The 20258-nt window shown below is 41.6% G+C and overlaps 1 protein-coding gene across 1 annotated transcript in view; it reads left to right on the top strand.

Moving 5' to 3' along the window:
- LOC106748114 overlaps positions 1-20258 on the top strand; it is a 143634-nt gene that overhangs the window by 104467 nt on the left and 18909 nt on the right. Inside the window, exon 4 of the mRNA XM_014626342.1 lies at positions 13090-13355. Coding sequence (XP_014481828.1) covers positions 13090-13355 — 266 coding nt within the window. The remainder of the gene's footprint in view (positions 1-13089; positions 13356-20258) is intronic.

Genomic DNA, 20258 nt, shown 5'->3' with positions numbered 1-20258 from the left:
TTTTCGACCATCCCCCCTCCCCCCCCCCCTCCCGCGTTTTCTGTTCCACGAGAAATTCTCCGTGTATACAAAATATACTCGAGCAGATATTTGTAAGTTTGTACCAAGGTGAATCTTCCGACTCAGTAGATCCTTACATTCAAACCATCATATTCAGAAGGCGAGGCCTTCTTCAACCTCCCCTCTAATTCGCCGCTGGATAATCGAGCAACCAACGCCTGGAAACGTTACAAACAAGGAAGAAAAGGCTCACCTGCGTCCTGGAAGCCCTCTCTCTCTCTGAAAGTCCGTGCTTTACTTCACGAACGTTCGCTCATTAGGCAAATCCCACCTACTCCCGCGGCCATCCCGAAAAAGGCGGCCGTGCCTCTTCCGCGGCCTTAGCATACAAATTTATTCATAAACTTTCGCAATTTAAATGTCTGCGCTGTTTCAATCAAGGAGCGTCGCTGGGCGTTCCCTTCCACTCTGCGTCCTTCCGCGTACGTATAAACAAGCCCCCGGATTAGCTTTCCTCCCTTTAGACTTTCATCGGTTCGCTCCGCCAACTACCCCCGGCGCATTCCCCCTAACCGAAATATCAACCCCGTAGGATTTTCGTGTTAGCGCGTCAAATATTAAGCAGCCTCGTTCTCTCGTGCCGCAATCAGTTTGGAGGGTGAGGTAGAGGGGTAGAAGTTGCGGCGAGAGGGGGACTCGACTGCTTAAGAAACTTCGAAACAGCTTCGGAACTCGTTTGGATCCCTGATCCCTGTCCCGTTGGCCCAGTATTTCGTAACCCATAATTATATTTGCTCATTAACCTCCTCGCATTTCGCGCACCCTCCGCTCTCGTGCTTCTTTCTTAGAGTTTCCACGAGGAATAGAGAGTTACTGTACGTGGGAGAGCGGCTCTAGAAAATGTTCGAGGGGGCGATCGCCGAAATTGGAACTTGAATTCCTGGAGGAGTCGATTTTCCGATCATTGCTGTTTAAGTTTTCCGCGAGTGGAAAACTTAATTGTATCGTTCTCCGATAATACGTATCTGCGGAAGGAGGAAAGAATGCCGTGCGGATACTCGATTCTAAAGTCTTAATAATTCAGCGGCTTCAAATGCGGATTTTCATAATCAGCCGGTGATTAATTTGGTATATTTGAAATTGAATTAAACGCGCTCGTTGAATCCATCCTGCGAATTAGACGAAGGAGTTTTGTGAATTACCGCCGCTAATGCTGCGTTACATATTTGTTGGATTTCCGGCTTTCGAGATTGCCGGCTTTACAGAGCGTAACTTACGTATCACGAGGGTAGCTGTTAGCGTCTCTCCGAGAACTATCCTGCAAATGGAAGCCCGGGTGTGCCGAAACTACATCGCGGTGAACTGCAAACGCGCTTCCCACTGATTCGCACTGGTTAATGCGTTCCCGAAATTGTTTAAATTTGCTTATATAAATAAAATTCGTGTAATCCAGAATTAGGTATCTCGCTCGAAACCCACGCTGTTCTCGTCACGCGATTAATGCTTTTAATAAATGCGAACTCGAATTTACGGGATACTTCTCATTGAAATATTTATTGACGTTTCGTGCGATGCAAATTATGTTCGAAAGATGTGTGCAAAATATTCCGGAAATTCAGTCATATCCAAGCTGCCCATTCACTAAATTCATTTAATCTGTAAATTTAAACAAAAAATTCTGTTCAGCGAGATCGGTCCGTACCGGAATTAAAATTGACGCTCTGAATTCGTTGATTTGCTTTCGTTATCGTAACTTCACATCTGTTAAAGCTACTGATTCCGAATTGGATAACCGTACTGAATTATTAACGTAAGAAGCTTGATATAATTTTTCTCTCCCAAATATATCGAAATAAATTCGTACGTTTCTTCATATGCCAGCATTCGCGCTTGATAGCATGAATTGGTGAAAAATACCGGAAACTTCCGTTCACGTTATTCCGCGCGCTAATAACGCAAATGGACGTATAACTCCATCTACATCCGTCCCGCATTTTTAACGGAAATAGCTCTTGTGACATTTCACGGTGATTTAGAGCTATTTATTAATCCACGAGATAAAATGCAAGTTCTCGATCATATTTTACCAATTTATACTATTAAACTCGAGTGCGATGGCATACGGGAAAATTAGCTTGTTTCGACGTTTTTGTTTTGTATGATGCGAGAAAAGAATCTTCCATAAATTCCAATGATGAAATAAGGATTTGAACCTCACTACGAAGATGGGGAAGGAAAATATCCTTGACTCCTATTCGGAATTATGAAAAAAATTATGATTTAACGAGACTTAGGGCAGTTGTACATACGTCGTCAATTTTCTTCACCAAATTGTTGCTCGCCCAACTACGCAACGAGATATCTCTGTTTGACGTTCTGTTAATGTTGCATAATCGAGTTGCAACGAATTAGGCAATGGATAGCGTATTAAATATATTGTTAGCGGGCGTCGCGAGCTCAATTCAACCGCAGCGGTTTTTCCAGCGGTCTCGCATCCGGATAGTGCAAATTTGCGCACGAAACCACATGTTATTGGTCACCATCGCGCCACCAGACTTATCCGGAGGTGAAAATATCTGGTGTAAACTTGTCGGTAACATTTGCCGGCGTGGCGCGGCGGTCGAAAATTTGTCGTTACCCTCGCCACGGCCAGGATGAAACGCGTACGTATATACTGATAGAAAATTAGAATTATTCTTGGTACCAAACATATTCACTTTTCTATTTTCACCATAAAGGTATTTAGGAAAACCATTTTTTTTACTAACTATCATAGTATCAGTGATAATAACCTTAAATACATATTGTTACTACTATAAAATATGATTGGCACCGAAAGTAACGATAATTTTCTATCAGTGTGGCTGCGTTTCGATATTCACAGTCAATATCGAAAATCCAGTAGTATACGTAACATAAACTATAGATTTTTAGTACTGGCAGTAAATTTCAAAGCACATCTTGTATGTATCGAAATGAATATATCTATTCCCTGCTACTTTTATCATTTTCTTTCGACGTATCATTTTGGTCTTCAAAAACGACGAATATGCGAGCACCATCTTTTATCGATTATTCACAATACTTGGCGCTTCGTCGATTCTTTTTCTCGCGAACACCGAGAGAAAAATATATGATATTTAAAACTATAGAACATAGTTAAAAACTTATAGTCAAGAAAACCATAAATATAGTATAAATTGTTAGTGACGATGGTGATAGTAGTCTGAAACCACCGGCACCCTCTGTTGAAGCAGCACGTTCCTACGAAGATTAAACTGCTTTGGCTGACAACTATCCCTGTCAGCCACACCCTCATGCTCGTTGAACCTACCTTGAAAAAATTGCGGTCCGTAAAGGTCTACCTCGCTGTTTCTCGCTGCCGGTGCAAGGCCATCGATCGACCCCTGTGGGGTGCAACCACCCTCGAATGGCCGCATATTTTAAATGCGCGTCATATACACGCTCGCGCGACTCGATAATTCTTGAAAAATCTCCGAAGCGAGCCGCGCTTTTACGCGCGTTTGCATTTTTTTCGCGTCTCGTTTGATCCACCCGCATGTGAATATATTTTACCGGCGAATTCAGCGTTACAGCGAATCACGATCGCGTAATAACTAACTCGACGACGAAACTGCGGCGGGGACGACGGGTCGACGGAGTCGGGAGGCGGGCGGAGGAAGGAATTCCCCCGATATCTATTTCCCATTTGAAAACTCAAAGAATGATATGTATGAGATGTGCATTCGCAACGCGAGATATTTTACGGGAGAGCGCGGGCATCCGAGTATCAAAAGCACATCAGCCGCGACGTACCCCGCGCTCTTAAGCGTTAAATAAGAAAACGACGGTCGCTGAAACCCCCGGTACCGGCGGCATATTTGCAGCCGGTGTGCGCTTTGTAGTTCCAGCTAGATATCGGAAATGGAAAACGTTGCGCAGCAAAGATTCGAGTATCCCGAGTATCCTCCTCTACCTCTCCTCTTCTCTCGCGCAGCGGGTATCGCGGGAATAAATCACTTTTTTTTTATTCACGACCGTAAACTCGAGGGGAAACAGGGAGGGAGAGAGAGGGAGAGAGAGAGAGGGTGAACTCGCGGTCATAAAGGGTTTCGGGCGAAAGCCCATCCACGAAAGACTGCTCCAGGCGTGGAGAATCGAGGGTAAGGATCGATGAGGACCTCGACGAGCCCGCCACTGATAACCGGCCTGCCCTGTCGCATGACTGAACCGGAATAATGCTCGCTGCATGTTAAACCTCGCCGATAAGCGCGCACCGACGCACGACGGCCCTACGACGCGATAGCAGCGAAACAATATTCCCCCTTCCCCTTGTACGAGACGTAGATATGCGACGGATCCGATTTTACATCGTGCTACCGCGTCCGAGCCGAATTTCGAACTACGGTCACGACGCCCTGAGACATCGGTATTTTATTCTTCGATGCCAACAATGTGCAATTTTATCGTGGGTACTGGAGTCTTTGTTCGGAGGTCGGAACGTGCATACGTGATTGTTCCCGTCATTGAGTTCATTAATGAACCTCACTTTTTTTTTATTTTTAAGTTACACGCGCTTAGGTAGTACGTGTACCGGAATATACGAATATCGAACTCGATCTATATTTTTTGACTAATTATCTAAGTACGTTGAGAAAAAAAAACATGGAGAAAATATTATAGTAAAAATTATACAATATGATCTTTATAATGTTGGACATACAGAGATTGTGATCGGAATTATTATAGTTTTACTGAACAATGTTATGTATGTTTGACTTCTTATTATAAAAATATTGAATTTATTTGAATGTGTTGTATTGCATAATATAAAATAATCAGATTTTATTATGGCAAAGAAGAAATTTTGCAATTTCATTTTTATCGTATTTTCTCTACATGTCTAAAAAACTAACATTTATTTGGTAAATACTAATAACATATTTACTATATTAACAATATTTACTTGTATTAATCTACATGTGTTTACACTAAGAAATAATTCTTCTCAGATGAAAAAATATTTATTTTCTTAAATCTGTCTCTTCGTAGCTTTCCATGAAAACAATTGTTTATTCTATTTAAATAAAAGAATCCTATTCTATGAATCCTAATAAAAAAGTGCTATTTAAATAAAAGAATGTTTATTCTATTCTATTTAAATAAAAGAAAATAGGAGAGCGAGCGTAGTATAGCGCATTGGCCTTTACTATGCCAGCGGTCTCGGGTTCGATCCCGGCAGAAGCCAAAATATTTACACTCGCATCTCCTCTCGGAAAGCAATAGCAAACCACCTCAAAAGTATCCTTGCCAAGAAAACCTCTCTAAAAAATAGTGCCGTTCGGAATCGGCTATATAAACTGTAGGTCCCATATTGCCTGTGTATAATCAACGTGTGCACCACAGGCATATGAGAGAGGTCACCAAAGGCCCGAAAACAGGGGCAACAGGACTAACAAGAAGAAAAGAATATAGAGAAAGAAATTTAACCCTAGATCACTAAACTATCGTAAAGATTTTGATGTTTTATCAAATTCCTACCACGAACAATTTGCGCTCTGTGTTCAAATTCAGGAAGATGACAAGTAACTTTTATATCTTAATAATATTGTTATCTTAATTTTTAATTATTTTTAAATTTAATTATTATAAATATTTGTAACGTGATTTTTACTTTTCAATAAAAATGTTTTTTTTTTTAATACCACGTGTTTTCTATCAGTCGCAATTTTTACGAATAATTAGTAACATCGTAAGTCACGACAGTTTAGTAATCTGGGGTTAAGTAAATATGTTATCACAGTACCTACCAAATAAATATTTTTTTACTTTTTATTTTTTTCTTACTATCATAATCAATAATCTGTTGTAAGAATACAATCTTAACTTCCTTAAGTTTGCGTTAACTTTGCAAAAGTAGCTGGAGCCACAAATTGAAGGAAAGAATGAAAGAGAAGAAAATCATGCGTATTAATCAATCACTGCGAACATTATTACGATAATAACGATACCTTCGTACCGAATCGCACTTTCGTACTCGTTGTCGCCTTGAGAAAATTGTGATCCATAATATAAATAAACTCGACAATTGTATCTTCTCGGAAACGACGAAATCGAGCAGTGTCAGTGCTCACGGTATTCAGTCGAAAATGTACTCGCGACGTTGTCGCAAGACTGCTTTGTTAAATTACAACGAAATGTCTCCCATCAAATGTTGCTAGTTGTATTTGCGAACTGCGCCGAACATGACAAACTATCGATACGCTACTATTAAATTTAAACATCTCCAAATGGGTGTAGCTACATATCGGCGGGGAAAATGGGACTCACAGGGTGTGTCGAGGGGGTGGACTACAGCTGAAAGTCGTTTATCGAGTCGACGGCCCGGGGTGTATTCACCGCGCATTGATATGTAAAATTTATAGTTTTGAGGAGCTCACGGAGACTCGAGCGTGTGAGAAAAGCGGCTAAACTTCGAGATCTCCGAATGTCTCGGTTTGGCTTTATAACTGGCCTTGTACTGCCGGTACCAATGCTATACCGGATACGACCCTCCGGTACCGTCCGCTAATTCATGCCTCTACATATCTCTATCATCGTGTCTAAATTTGCTGCTGCGATTCGCTTTAAGACTATCGAATTGTTAAACAAAACAGACAGTCATAGAGGAAAGACAACGAATGTTGAAATTCAACGTAAAATTATTTTCGATAAAATTCTTACAGCTAATTAGACGAGTTTGAAATATTTCGAGCCTTTCGTTGGTTTGCGGAAAAAATTAATATCAATTCAAGACTTATATTATATGTATACAGGGTGTAATTTAAGTTGATACAACGAAATATCCTGAAGACAACAAAATAAAAAAAAAGAAGCTGATACACGTGTATTCCGTGATTTTGAGGAGCGATTATTAGTTTTCAAATGGCATTATTAGCTTTTTATGCATTAATTTGATATGTGCAAGAATTATATATAAGACTGAAAATCATTTAATTTTCGATCTAGAAAATGGTATAGCATATATAATGCCGGTTATATATACATCAGTTTGCAGTTTACCGTCGTATACCGGTGTTAATCTTAATAATCGGCGAGAAACGTCGATAATTAATGAAGTTTCGACAATGACAATCGCCACTTTAAGCACGGCTGCTCGTGCCAACACTTCGGTTATCCACGTTCCGTATTATTTCCGCGTCGATTTATGATATGCCGCGGGCACACTCCGAAGATACAACCGAACGATCGACAGACCACTGCCACGTGACGCCGGCTGCATACGACGAGCTATACGGGGAGAAGGTCGCAGGAGATGCGACTGAGAACGCGAAAGCGCAAAAGCGAGCTTGCTGCTGCAGTGGGTGAGAGTGGGGGACGGCAGTTAATTAGCCCCAGTTAAAAGCTCGGTTTAAATGACCTATTCAGCGCTTAGCGTAGAGCGAATTCACTTCGTCATCCCCTCCCCCTTTCCCTACCCCCGGGGAAGAAGCCGAGGAGCAGCGGCGCGTCGCATGCGCCGTTTACGTTTTCTCGCGTCTTCGTGATGCGTACACTTGGGTCGTTTTTATACTGGGAATTCCGTCGCACGGACGACAGGAAGATGTCGGAGGGATCTCATCGTCCTTCACGAAGTGCTTCCTTATTTCTAAAGAATCTCCGGTTACGAGAACGTCCCGTTACGAGTATGGGAAATATTTTTCTCGCGCTCTCAGCTCTTCGATAAATAAAAGGAATATCGTTTGAGAAATTAATACACACATATATGCGAAAGATGTTTCTATTATTGAAATCTTTCGTGCGTCGAGACTTCAATTTGTTCGCGGAAACTCGATTGGATTCTCGTCTGCTTACAAAGACGACGGCGGAGGATGTGAAACCGGCTTTAAGAGCTTCTGTGTTCTCCGCCAGCCAAGCTTTTCCTCGTCCCCCTTCGACCACCATTCGACCGCCATTCCTCGTATCATCATGACTAAATGAAATCCATTAGGAAATGGAAGAACGGGGCGAGACGGACAGTCGAGCGAGCGAACGTAATGAAAAATCATTACGATGACGTCGAAGCGTAGGGGAAAGAATTAACGCTACCGGCGAAAACGTGACATCCACTGTTCTGATGGGGATGTAGATGCTCTGTCGGTGAAACTCTGTCGCGGGATCAAGTAGAGCGTGACGATTTAACCAAGGCACACTCGAAGCGATAAGTTAGTTATGGAGACACGTCCTAGAGACATGTCCTTTTTATAGCCCAAGTAGAAATTCATCTAGTTTCTGACCAGTAACTGACCATGAATTCCGGTAACTAGCTAGTTTTTGACCAGTTTTCTTGGCGAAATTTACAGAATTTTACAGGTTTGGTCGAAGCTCACTTCATCAAAAACTGGACAGTAAAACTACACAGTTTTTAATCAGTTTTCAATTGCATTTTAACCAGTTTCTAAGCAGTATTTGACTAGTTTCTAAACAATTTTTGGCAAATTTCACGAGCAATTTTATATCAGTTTTTGATCAGTTTCTAACCAGTTAATTTCTCCTTAACTATTACAAAATAAATAGCAAAGATATATAATTGTGTGCTTATACGTTTTAACGATCTTCTTCATTTTAAAGAAATTTTTTGCTAATTTTATTATTACGGCCTTTGCATCGAGAGAAATCCTTTAGGGGTTGCGGCGCAAAAATCGAAGTTACCTAGATATGAAAGCGCATAAATCGTAGATTAAATTAATTATTATAAATAATTAATTTAGTGACCTCATTCATTCCAACGCAATTTTATAGCGATTATACTTTCTTGCGTCAAGAGAAAAGTCCTTTAGGGAGAAGGCTGACGTAATATATGCTTGGGTCACCTACGAATCTTGCTCGTACGATGTTTGTGCAAGAAGTAAGAGTTTCGTATTCAGCGATCCCATAATCGATCGGTCCGGTACTTTCACACCGTCTTAGCGCCGTCTTCTCTCCTTGCCCGCCACGTGATGATTCTCGTCCCTTCCTCACCGCCTCGCCGTCTTCACACTGCTTCCTCTTTTACCGGCATTTCTCATTTGAAATATGTCGATTTCCTCGTTTTCCACCAGCTCCACCTCGACCTACTGCCGCAAATGCATCGCGAGTTGTTAACCTTAGTTTGCAGTTTAATTACACGGGCAAATATTATCGAACTGACGGAGTTAATTAGATAATTAAAACTTGAAGGGTAAACTACTTTGCCCCATCGGCGCGCCCGTCTTTGAATATACATGAACATGTACATGCAGATACCGTCGGTGTCTGCGCGCGGTCGCGAGACGTTGAAAGATTTAAGACGGCCGGGATCGGCGAAGCACCGCAAATCGGAGAAGTTCCCGTTGCGTTTAATCTTCAGCTTCGTATTTAAGAGTTAGAGCGTATATGAGCGAAAAATAATTACGAGGAAAAATCTGTGCCGGTCTCTTCACCGAGATTGTTGTCACGCGCGTTTTGCTCCTCTTCTCTCGCGGCGTATTGAGAAAAATCCTACATCCCTACATTGAGAGAAAAATATTTCGTATTTGTATCTATAATCATCATGGTGAATGAATTATAATTGGAAGAACAATTTAGAAAAATGTAGCGATGTGCTCGATCGCTCGGTCGTGTCATTTTACGGACGTATCCTTTGAATTCGACGTATTTCGCGAGAATTTTGGGTATACGCTGCTGACATCAAACAATACAGTTGCAACGCATATAAAATTATTGTCAACGATCATGTATGTAATGTAGTCAGGCTTACTATAGTGTATGTGATAATATAGAAAATAATCTTCCGAATTATAATTATTTCAGTTAGGTAATTATTATAATTCCAAATGCTAAACATTTTTCTCAATGCACGATGCATCTGTTCGAAGAATCTTTCTAAGACGAATGTAAAGATATGATTTTACAGAATTCTTCGATCTACGATACAAATTTTTGTCCGATAAACCCCTCCCCCCCCTCCCTCACCCACTCTCTCTTTCTCTCTCTCTCTCTCTCTCTCTCTTCCTCTATCTATCTATCTCTCTCCTTTCTCTCGTGATTTACGACTACGTGACGTCGACATTGCGTAGTGTTGACAAAGAAATCCCTCAAGAAAGAAGGAAGCTGTAACGGCGGAGATCAAGGCCGTATGTTTCAGCGTCATTATCTCCGGTCGGCAGAGCTCGCGACCCTCGTCAGCCGGCGTTTATACCGCGAATCCTCCCGGATAAGTGAATCCCCTCAGTCGGACGAGCCGAGTTTAAAACGCTTTAGCCCGCGACCCGTGATTAGCGTACGCCATGTAGACAGACGACTGTGACTGTGATGGACAGATCAGAAACGCGTACGTACGAGCGCGAGGTGCGCGAAACTCGCCCGCCAACGCAACTCGACGCACCGAATTCAAATTTCCCTCATTTCTTGTGATCTTTTAGTATAAAAGATTCCATCAATGCACACTCATTCCTTAGCCATAGTGATATAAAAAATTTACAATCAGGCACATTATATCCGAATATTCGTGCATCGTAACTATTAATTACACTGGTCAACGTGAAAATTATTTAGGGAAGATCGGGTCTGAAAATCATAATTACAGCTATCAAAACACTTTGGAATACGACAAATGGTGCACTCCTTGAAATCTTCAAAATATGATCGCCATCTCGAAGATGAATTCATGCGCGCGCAATCGAGAGGCACAATTATCTGCAATACGACTGCAATTTAGCGATAAATGTCCATTTCTTTCGTTTCACGTGAGAATGCGATTTTGATATTAAACCAAATGCGATTCAGAAGCCAATTTTCCGCGTTCCGTGCAACGCATGATGCTAATTGAAGGTGAGAATATCCGGTCCGATTTATGTATGTTAAAGACATATATTTAGACAATTCAGCAGATACGGAATAAGTAGCAATCACGACCGCGTTATTATGCGATGTTCGTCAAGCGTATGTTAATTCACATAGGAGATGATGAATGCGGCGAAAAGTTCTCGCTATACCGGGTGACTAGGAATTACCTCGTACTCAACACATCCCATTAAATACGGGAGACTAAATTTCTAATTGTAAATTTCTACAGTACCAAAACATACTAAAAATTATACTATGGATATATTGTTCTTAACTTAATATATTAAGTCTTGATGTAGAAAAAAACGACGAATAATCCTATTTGTAGCATCAAAATAGCACAACGGAGAGAACCTTTGAAGACTTAACGTAGAACTAAAATTTCGACTCGAGAATTCTTCGTGGCTTTCAGTTTCACCTTCACTCGTGACTCACCTTTAATTCGCTAAAAGGAGAATCGTTCCGTATTCGATCGTTTATAATTCGCGTCGAATTTCGATGATTCTTCCACCGACTGAAAATCAACTCTCTGAATCCGAAGGGCTGGGAATACAAAACTGAAAAGAAGTGCAACGGACACCCAGTATACATGTAAAACGACGCTGATAGGCAAACGCAGTGCCTGATTCATTAAAGTTTACACCGAGGAAAGCTCTCGAGCGCGCCCACAGCAAAGCGCCCGCTTGTACAAACAATTGCAACGAGCTCCCAACTAATCTGGTGTGTCGACGGGAGCTGGTTGGCAGCAGGGGTAGGAAAAGGAAAAGGAAGAAGAGGATGAGGAGGATGAAGAGGAGGAGAGCAAAGTAGAATATCAACATCCTCCGCTCGTCCAACTTGAGGAATTCACTGCGAGCTTTCCGAGATGGTATTCCAAATGAAAACCTAGTGACGTATAGAATTGTGCCGACTGACCGAATTTAACTTTTTGAGTCTGCGGGAATCATATCACACGCCTATCGATGAAACAAGTGAAAATTACGAAATTGCTTTTTCCCCTTTATTAGAACAATACAGACGCACGCTATTTATTATTCATTATAATTACTCGGGTCGGTCGCCTATCTATTTTAGTACACGGTCGCTCTCGCTTCATCACGATGATCGGCAAACAGTGAGTCCAACTCACTATATTCTTATGTTTAGGGTAGTGAGTTACCTTTATTTTCTAACATCGCTACTTTACAATATGGACTTCTCAACCAAGTTCTAATTGCTATAACCAACACCGGCAATTATATTGATGTAATTGATACACCAAAATAATAAGTCATATCAACTATACACATATTTATCACACAAAGATAAATAAGATGATGCGTCTATGATAGTTGCTTGCAACTAAATATTTCTAGTTTGGCAGAAAAGTACGGCTAAGTATGAATCATACACAGAAAAAAGTGCTAAAATCAAGTAAACGTAATGTTTTTCAGCTTCTTAAATCAAGTAATATTTTGAACAATTTAAGAGCTTGTGATAAATACTTGAGCAATACTTGAGTAATATCTTAATTTGTAAATGAATTACTGAATTGCTGAATTAATGAATTATGTAAGTATAAAATTCTAAAATGTGAGTACTTATTCACAATTATGTAATTTTCCTTTTCCACTAAAGAAACCTTTTAAATTTCTATTTTTCTGTAAATATTTTTTTTTAATAAATCCTAATATTTTCAGTATTATAAATTTAATGTTTTTTGCAATTGTTTTAACACATAGAAATAAATAAGTAAATCTTTTCATTTATACAAAGGAAATATCATATTGCATATAGTCAATTATATGTCCACTACTACTAAAGATTTGCTAAAAAGTATTGGAGTAATCATTTTACCGGATCAAATAAATATTATTTGAACGGCAGCACTTTTTCTCAATATAGACTCAATGCTCGAGTTAGAGAGCGTGACAACTTCATATTCAGAACGCGGACTACGCAAAGTGTTAAACGATTCTAGAATGGCTCCAGATACTGTATTCCAAGCACTTTTGATAATCGATATCGACAATTGTCTTAGATATTGTTGCCCTCGATATCCCACTTTCTCCTCGTCTTACTTGACCAGATGGAAACCGATAACTCTACTGAACATAGCCCTTGATGGAAAACCGATGAACCTGGCGATTTAGACGGGTTTCACGCCCGGAGAGTCGGAAGCTAAGATATCTTCGCAGCGCCCGCAAGAATCTTCCACGTCCGAGCCGTTCGATTGACAATGCGATGTCTACTTTTCTGTTACAGGCATAAGCGGAAAGTGCAAAATCTGCTGCCGTGCAAGAGCGCGGCGGGCGCGGCGGCAGTCGGCGGTCGGGGTCGCATGCTACCTGACGGCCAGGCGCACGGGCCAGGCGGCGGCGGCAACGCCGCAGGTGCCGTTCTCTACGAGGACCTGCCGGACGCGATGTCGCACTCGCAGTTGCACAACCACCTGCCGACGGCGACGGCGGGCCACCACGGCGGCCAAGCGCCGACGATCGAGGTACGAAATCCCGCGGCGCCACGCGAACCACCGCTACTACCACGCAGGGAACGACCGCAACAGCCGCACCACCTCGACTATCTCGACTACCGCGACCCCAGGTCGATACTGCGCGTCCAGGACAAGCCGTCGCGGGCGGTCCTGGGCGGCTATCGGACCCCGCGGGCTCTCTTGGCCAAATCGCAAGGGGTCCCCTTGTCGATCGCTTCCCAGTCGCCCCCTCGGCCGAGCCGCGGTCCGAGCAGTCCGTTGTTGCGAAACGAGAGCAACTTCCTGCGGGACAGCCATTTGCTGCTGGCCACGCAGAACGCCCTAATCACGAGCCAACGGCCTCTCTCGCCCCCTCTGCTCGCAACTGCCGGGCCGTCATCCCCGGCGAGCCCGCTCGGAGAATTCGCGCCTTGCCGGGAGCTCGATGTCAGCCTGGTCTCCGACGGTTACCCGGCCGACACACGAGTCCCCGCGAGGCCTCGCGACTCCGGCATCCCCATTACTCCCACCCACCGTGCCGCCGCGAGGCGCCGTGCCTCCCCTGCGCGGCCGCCGTCGAGCCCGTCGAACGGGCCAGTGATCGCTGCTCGCAGGCGGCCCTCGGTCGACTCCGAAGGCTATTCCTACATAGACTTCAAGGACTCGGAGTTAGAGTCCGCGAGGCACGCCGAGGTCGCCGTTAATCCCGCCTGCAAGCGAGTAAGACCGACTGCCTCGCGATCCGGCTCGATCGACTCCGACGGCTACTCGTATATCGTCGACTACGCGGCCGGCGGCAGCAGGAGGGCGCCCGGCGCCGCCAGGAGGCTCGTCGCCGACGGCACCGAGGACGAGGTCTGTCCGCTCTGCACCATGCAGCAGATACACCACCTCCTCAGTCAGCCGGAGGACGTTTACCTGCGTGTCCAAAACACGTGACACGCGCCTTCCTGGCCGTCGGCTGACAGCCTTGTAGTGGCGTAAGAACGGACCATCGCTCTCTAAAGTGAAATCAGTGTATCATCGTTCGAAAACGTTGGAAAAGCGCTTGTGCAAGTATAGCACTGCAATCGCACTGTAAATTCAAGTGTGTCATTTCTGCGCACACCGATGTAATCGTGCAGTCGTATTTCACGCACTTTTACGCATATTGTCTTGCCACACGTTTTATCTGTGTTACTCAACGCGGTTACATACGCGCGCGTACGTACATTTTACAGGCTTATATTATATTAAATTACATGTTTAAAACGTGGGATTTACGTGTAAGGATTTCACATTTTCTTATCCTTTTTCATCTTTTCTATTAAAAAATATCATTAACGGCCATGAATATATTGATTTTTAATAATATTGAATCGATTAACCATGAATTGATTTTATAGAGAGAAAACTGTCTTTTTATTGCATACCTTTATGATAAATTTATTGTATTGAAAATTTACATTATTTGGATAATTATTATCTGGAAGAATCTTCCGGTCTTTTTTTTTTATTATATAGAAAACAATAAAAATTAGATTTACTGCTTAAGGAGAAAATCTTTAATACTTTTATCGAACTTTTGATCAAAAAACAATAAGAATTTCCTTCCCAACTTAATGCACATTTCTTCATAATTGCATTTGAAACTCACGTGTAAGAGGACCTAAAAATATGTAATACTGTTTCATATATATGTGTATCTTTTACATATTTACATCAATTGGAAATACACATTCCTTCATTTTTACACACTTTTTTATAATATATTAAACGTTTAACAATGTAATATGTAAATTTATTTCTTTATGCGGTAAAGCGTGTAATTTTTATACGAAAAATAAAATTATACATTTATCATTTACACAGAAATGTGTAAATTCATATAAATATTTACTTACTGTACACTTGGATTTATAGTGGTATTAATACAATATCGCTGAAAAAAACCTAGCTAATAGCAGCCAATGAAATATTATAGATTTTACAATGAAATCTTACTCTCATCAAAATCAAATGAGGTGTAAGACGTTCCAAAATATACTGACAGTACTGATAATACTACTTCTGCATCCCGAAATTTTCAGCGTGCTACAAGATGGTGAGATGTGCGGTCGGCGTCATGAATGTTGTATCATTCTTTACATGAAAAAATATTAGTGGCGCCCTCTGTACAAACAAGGTTGCACTATTTTTGTTGAAGTTTAGTTCACAAATTCTGTAAGTTGAATTGAGGTCCCTCTAACGGTTGTTTTACAAGTATAAAACCGACATAACCTTTATGACACTCGTCGAGAAATTATGATGGAGCAGAGCAAATATCAAATTTTGTGTGAAATTAGGTAAAACGTTCATAGAAACATCAGCAATGTTACGAGAAACTTATAGAGACAAAGCGCTACTATTCCGTTCATCAATTAAAGCATATGAGGACAAAGCACTATTCCTTGAATTTTTAACTTAGAAACTACAAAATGTCGGCACTTACTCGACATTTACTACAATACTCTCGGCGATTTCTCTTATTTCCGATAAGAAGATTGGTATCCTTTGGTTCAACGATTTTGTAAGGGTGTCAGTGTTATCAAGCCTTAAAGACCCCATTATGATTTTATTTGGGTTTTGGCGTCTGCAATTGTAATGCAAAGCTGACAAGCATATTTATGATGATTTACCGCTGAGTATTATCACCAAAAAATTAATTCTTCAATTAGCATCAGAATCGAGGCAACATGCACAAACCTTCTCAGCGATTAAAATTTTTCAAATTTCGTTCTCTGCCGAATAATGTCGTTATTGGCATTCCAAATCAAAACATCAGCTCCCGCTAGCTGCTAGGTACGAAATCGTTATGAAACTTATCAAACGAGCTGCAGGTTGGCCCAGGGAATCCTGCGTCTTTGCAAGGTTTTACAATCTCTCTATATTCAATAGAATTTAGCAACTCTGTTCTATTATTCTAAATAGTAGTTCTGTTATCGTACAGTGAAATATATATTTTTAGTTTCCCCACAGCTTTAGTTCTTCCGCATAGTTAATTTACGTTTTTTTTTTCTATTTCCTGTTTTATCCTTTTGGTAACGCTGAGGTTTGTTATTCGCTATTACGTAAAATCTATTGTGATATTAATTACTTTTATATTCAGTATTAAATAACATTTGTATTTAACGACAAATCGCGCTTTGAGCAACTATATAGTTTGTCCATCCCGATAAGGCTACAGCATAATTTTAAGATTAAACGAACCTGTGAAGTGAAGTTCGATTTTAATTGTGCCTCTGGTCTCGTCTGGATGGACCTTTCCACCCAAAGTTTTCTTCCCCTCCCGCTATGTAGGTCTCTTACAGGCGATTTGCTTTGAGATTTTGGTAAGAATGAAGTTATATGCGTGCGCAGCGCTGCAGGGCGGGCGTAACGCGATGGAACGTGTGCCTTTTTATTTTAAGCGAAAGTTATGAACTCTGTTGATAATGAAGACAGGAAGCATAACTGCATTGTTTGTCCTTTCGGAGGAGACCAGAGGCATAATTAAGATCGAATTTCACTTCACAAGTTCGTTTAATCTGAAAATGTTTGCAATTGTTCCAGACGGGAAGCCGATATATCGGCTCTAGAGCGGTTACAACTTTTTTATAAATCATTATGGTACATATCTCAAAGTTTTAAATTGAAAACTATAGAAATCGTTCGCAAACCACCTCGTCCTTTAAATGTTAAATGTGTTTTTTAAAATTCTTTACCTGAAATGAAAGCTATCATATTTTTAATGTAATTTTTCAGGCGTAATATAAACACCAATGGCCATCGTGTCACATTAAAATATTTGAAATATCTTCTTCATCATTTGATGATAAACCTTGAAAATTATATATTTCAATAGAATTTATAATACTTCGGCACACCAATTAACGCAAGTGTTAGATTGGATATAATTCTAATTTCACTTTTACACACTCTTTATACTTTAGGTAGATTATATCGTGTGAACGCACGTTATTTAATAATATTGCATGATATTGCAAATGCATTTCAATTTTCCAAGCATTGATAGTTTACCAGCAATCTCGAAACAACTGAAATAGGTTGATTTCAGTAACAATACTGTCAGTACTGTCAGTGAATTTTCGGAATGCAGTTTATAGGAAGAACTAAATGGGATCGTTTTCGCTGAAAATCACCGAATGCTCACAGTTATCGGTGAAATACATTCATGAATAACGATTTGTCCTCCGCTAGATCTAGTGAAATAAGTCTAAAAAGATGTCTATCTTGTTCTGATTAGGAGAATTTTCAAATAAAGTCCGTATTAGATTATTGAAAATTAGAATTTGCCCGACCGAGATAACAAAATCCAGTCTACCCTGTTTTGAATTCTGATCATTGATTCGCAATTTTTAATCCTAGAAACCCCTTCTTTCCACTGTTTCCCATTAATTTTCCCCAACGTGTGATATTTTTTGAAAATATATACATGTCGCCATTAAAAAGCCTTCGAATTTCCCTTTCTTTAATCGCTAAACGTCTCCAAAACCGTAGGATCAGGAGCATAGAATAAAGGGTTATTTCTAGGGTTAATCTCCAATATCAGCCTGATGAACTACGAGGTTTATATAATTCTTTTCGATAGAACAGGATGAGCTTCTTTCGGACTCGCTTCATTAGATTTAATCGAGGATGAATTGTTGGTCGTCCATGAATATATGTTTTATGGATTTGATCGGAAACGGAACTATCACCCTGATTCACTTTAAGAGAGCGCCATCTCAAATCGCGTACGCGCGAGTCCCGCTGAGATCTTGGACGCGTCTCTCAGGCACACGTTCCCTTCCCACCAGCACCCACCGGGACATACTCACTTCGACATATCTCATGGACACCGTCGCCGTCAGTTGCCAATCGCGCACCAGGTCGACCGAGACGCGACACGACGTGACGTGACGTGACGCGCGGTGTAGAAGAACGCAGCTGCGTTTCGTCTGAGGTTATCGCCGTAAAGACCCATCTACATGAGACGCAAGGCGCAGAACGCAGGTAGCGCGATTAGACATGTAGCATGACGTATTTCCGGCCGTTAGAGGTCGCAGGCTTTAATACACGGAACGCACAGAAGTTAGGCGAACTTCGATTTTCGTGTCTTGCGTCGAAGCAACCAACCAATCAGGATGTATCTTGTTATTATGACATTCTATTGTTTCATTGGCTCAGGCAGAGTGTTCGCTACGTATCTATGTAGATTACGTAGACGTAGAAATCTTGCGGCCAGCGCTCGTTTCTTGCGACTTGCGTTCTGCGTTTTGCGTCTTATGTAGATGGGCCTTAAGTTATATGGCGGTCCTCCGGGTCCCGGCGAACAGGCGGAGCATCCAGATGGAATAATCTAATTGACACTGACGCTGAGGCTGTGCGCTTCGTCATTAGATTTCCGTTTCCTCCGCGAGAGCACCGCTCGTTATGGCTTCTGCGTACAGGACACGGCAATGCTTGCCGCGCGGCGAGAAGCGAAGGTAGCCAATCAACGTGCCGTTTTTCCACAAAAACTATAAGTTTATTGGCTGCCGCGTCGCTTCTTGCCGCGGCAAGCATTTCCGCGTCTTGTGGACAGAAACCATTACCGACTTAATACGCATACTTTGCGCGTTTGTACATTTCGTATTACTTTGAGAGAGAGAGAGAGAGAGAGATAACGTTGAACTGCTTTAGATTTCGGGGAAGAGAGCGTGAGTAAATTGTGATAAGCGTGACTATTCAGTGTTCGTCGATCTTTTATAATAGATTCCAACAAATACCGTCTGGATATTTGTGAAGAAGCTATTGGCAATGTCTACTAACGGTGCAAAACGATTGTTTCCGTCATTTGTGAGCGCTGACTAATTTGGCTTAACACGATTTATCTAGGATAATTTGAGCCAGTGACAGGGGTGGCTACCCAGAACTTTCGAGACGCTTAGATCACACGATGCTTTTTCACTAGCCTTAAAAGGATTGTAGCGGCTAGATTTTTCACGTTTCTAGGGAAATCGTAGCTAGAGAAACGGCGACGATTTTAAATGTATTATACTTAAACGCGAATCTCGTCTTACTGTATTTACTATACGATGCATATATATAAACTATATGGCATGCATTGGTTGCGTCTGGAAAAGCATCTTGTTACCCGAAAGTCAGACAAACAGAGAGAGGGAAAGAGAGAGAGAGAGAGAGAGAGAGAGAGAGAAAGAAAGAGAGGAAAGAACGTAAAAATACCCAAAGGCAATCGCGATACAGTTATTCGAATACGCTTACTTCTGTAGGAGAAGGGAAAACACGCAATTAAGTTACTGCATGTGATAAACAAGAATAAGCCATTCAATCATTATTCACTCTTATCTCTCACGCGGAGGAAACGATCTGCAAATGTCTGAACTCGCTCGACGATATTCGCGCGTGTGCGCAGGGAAGAATAGAGAATTCCACGAACTCTCACGTGTGAATTATCGGCTGAATGTCACGGGTATCATGCGAGATTTCACACTTTTCTAGTTTCATAACGAGCGTTCGTTTGTTCACCGCCACTGCCGTCGACACGGAGGCGCCTTGGCGGGCTAGTCAGTATTTATTTTGTTACTTCAGAGCCGCGTGCCCGCGCAACCCCACAAACTCACAAGTTGGATTCGGGAGAGACACGTGACGTGCAAGAAGAAGAGATTTCGGGAGGATTGCGATGCATAAAGACGAAAGTAAAAATACAACGAGGGGGGGGAGGCAGGAGCGAAAGAGAGTGGAAAAATGAGAACGGTGGGCGCGCGGGGCCTTATTCGTCGGTTATGCGGGCACGGCGGCCGGGCGCACTCCATGGTTGTAAATAGATTAAAGATTTAGACGCGTAAATTTTGTAAATAGCATTCACGGAGGGGTAATTGATAAGAATCATTATACATACATGTATAGACACACACACACATACACACACACATATGTGTGTACATATATATATATATAT

Source organism: Dinoponera quadriceps, unplaced genomic scaffold (assembly GCF_001313825.1).
Source record: "Dinoponera quadriceps isolate SergipeBrazil2010 unplaced genomic scaffold, ASM131382v1 scaffold163, whole genome shotgun sequence".
NCBI lineage: Eukaryota > Metazoa > Arthropoda > Insecta > Hymenoptera > Formicidae > Dinoponera > Dinoponera quadriceps.
Note: the sequence above shows the minus strand (reverse complement) of the source record. Positions and strands in the feature narration are given on the sequence as shown.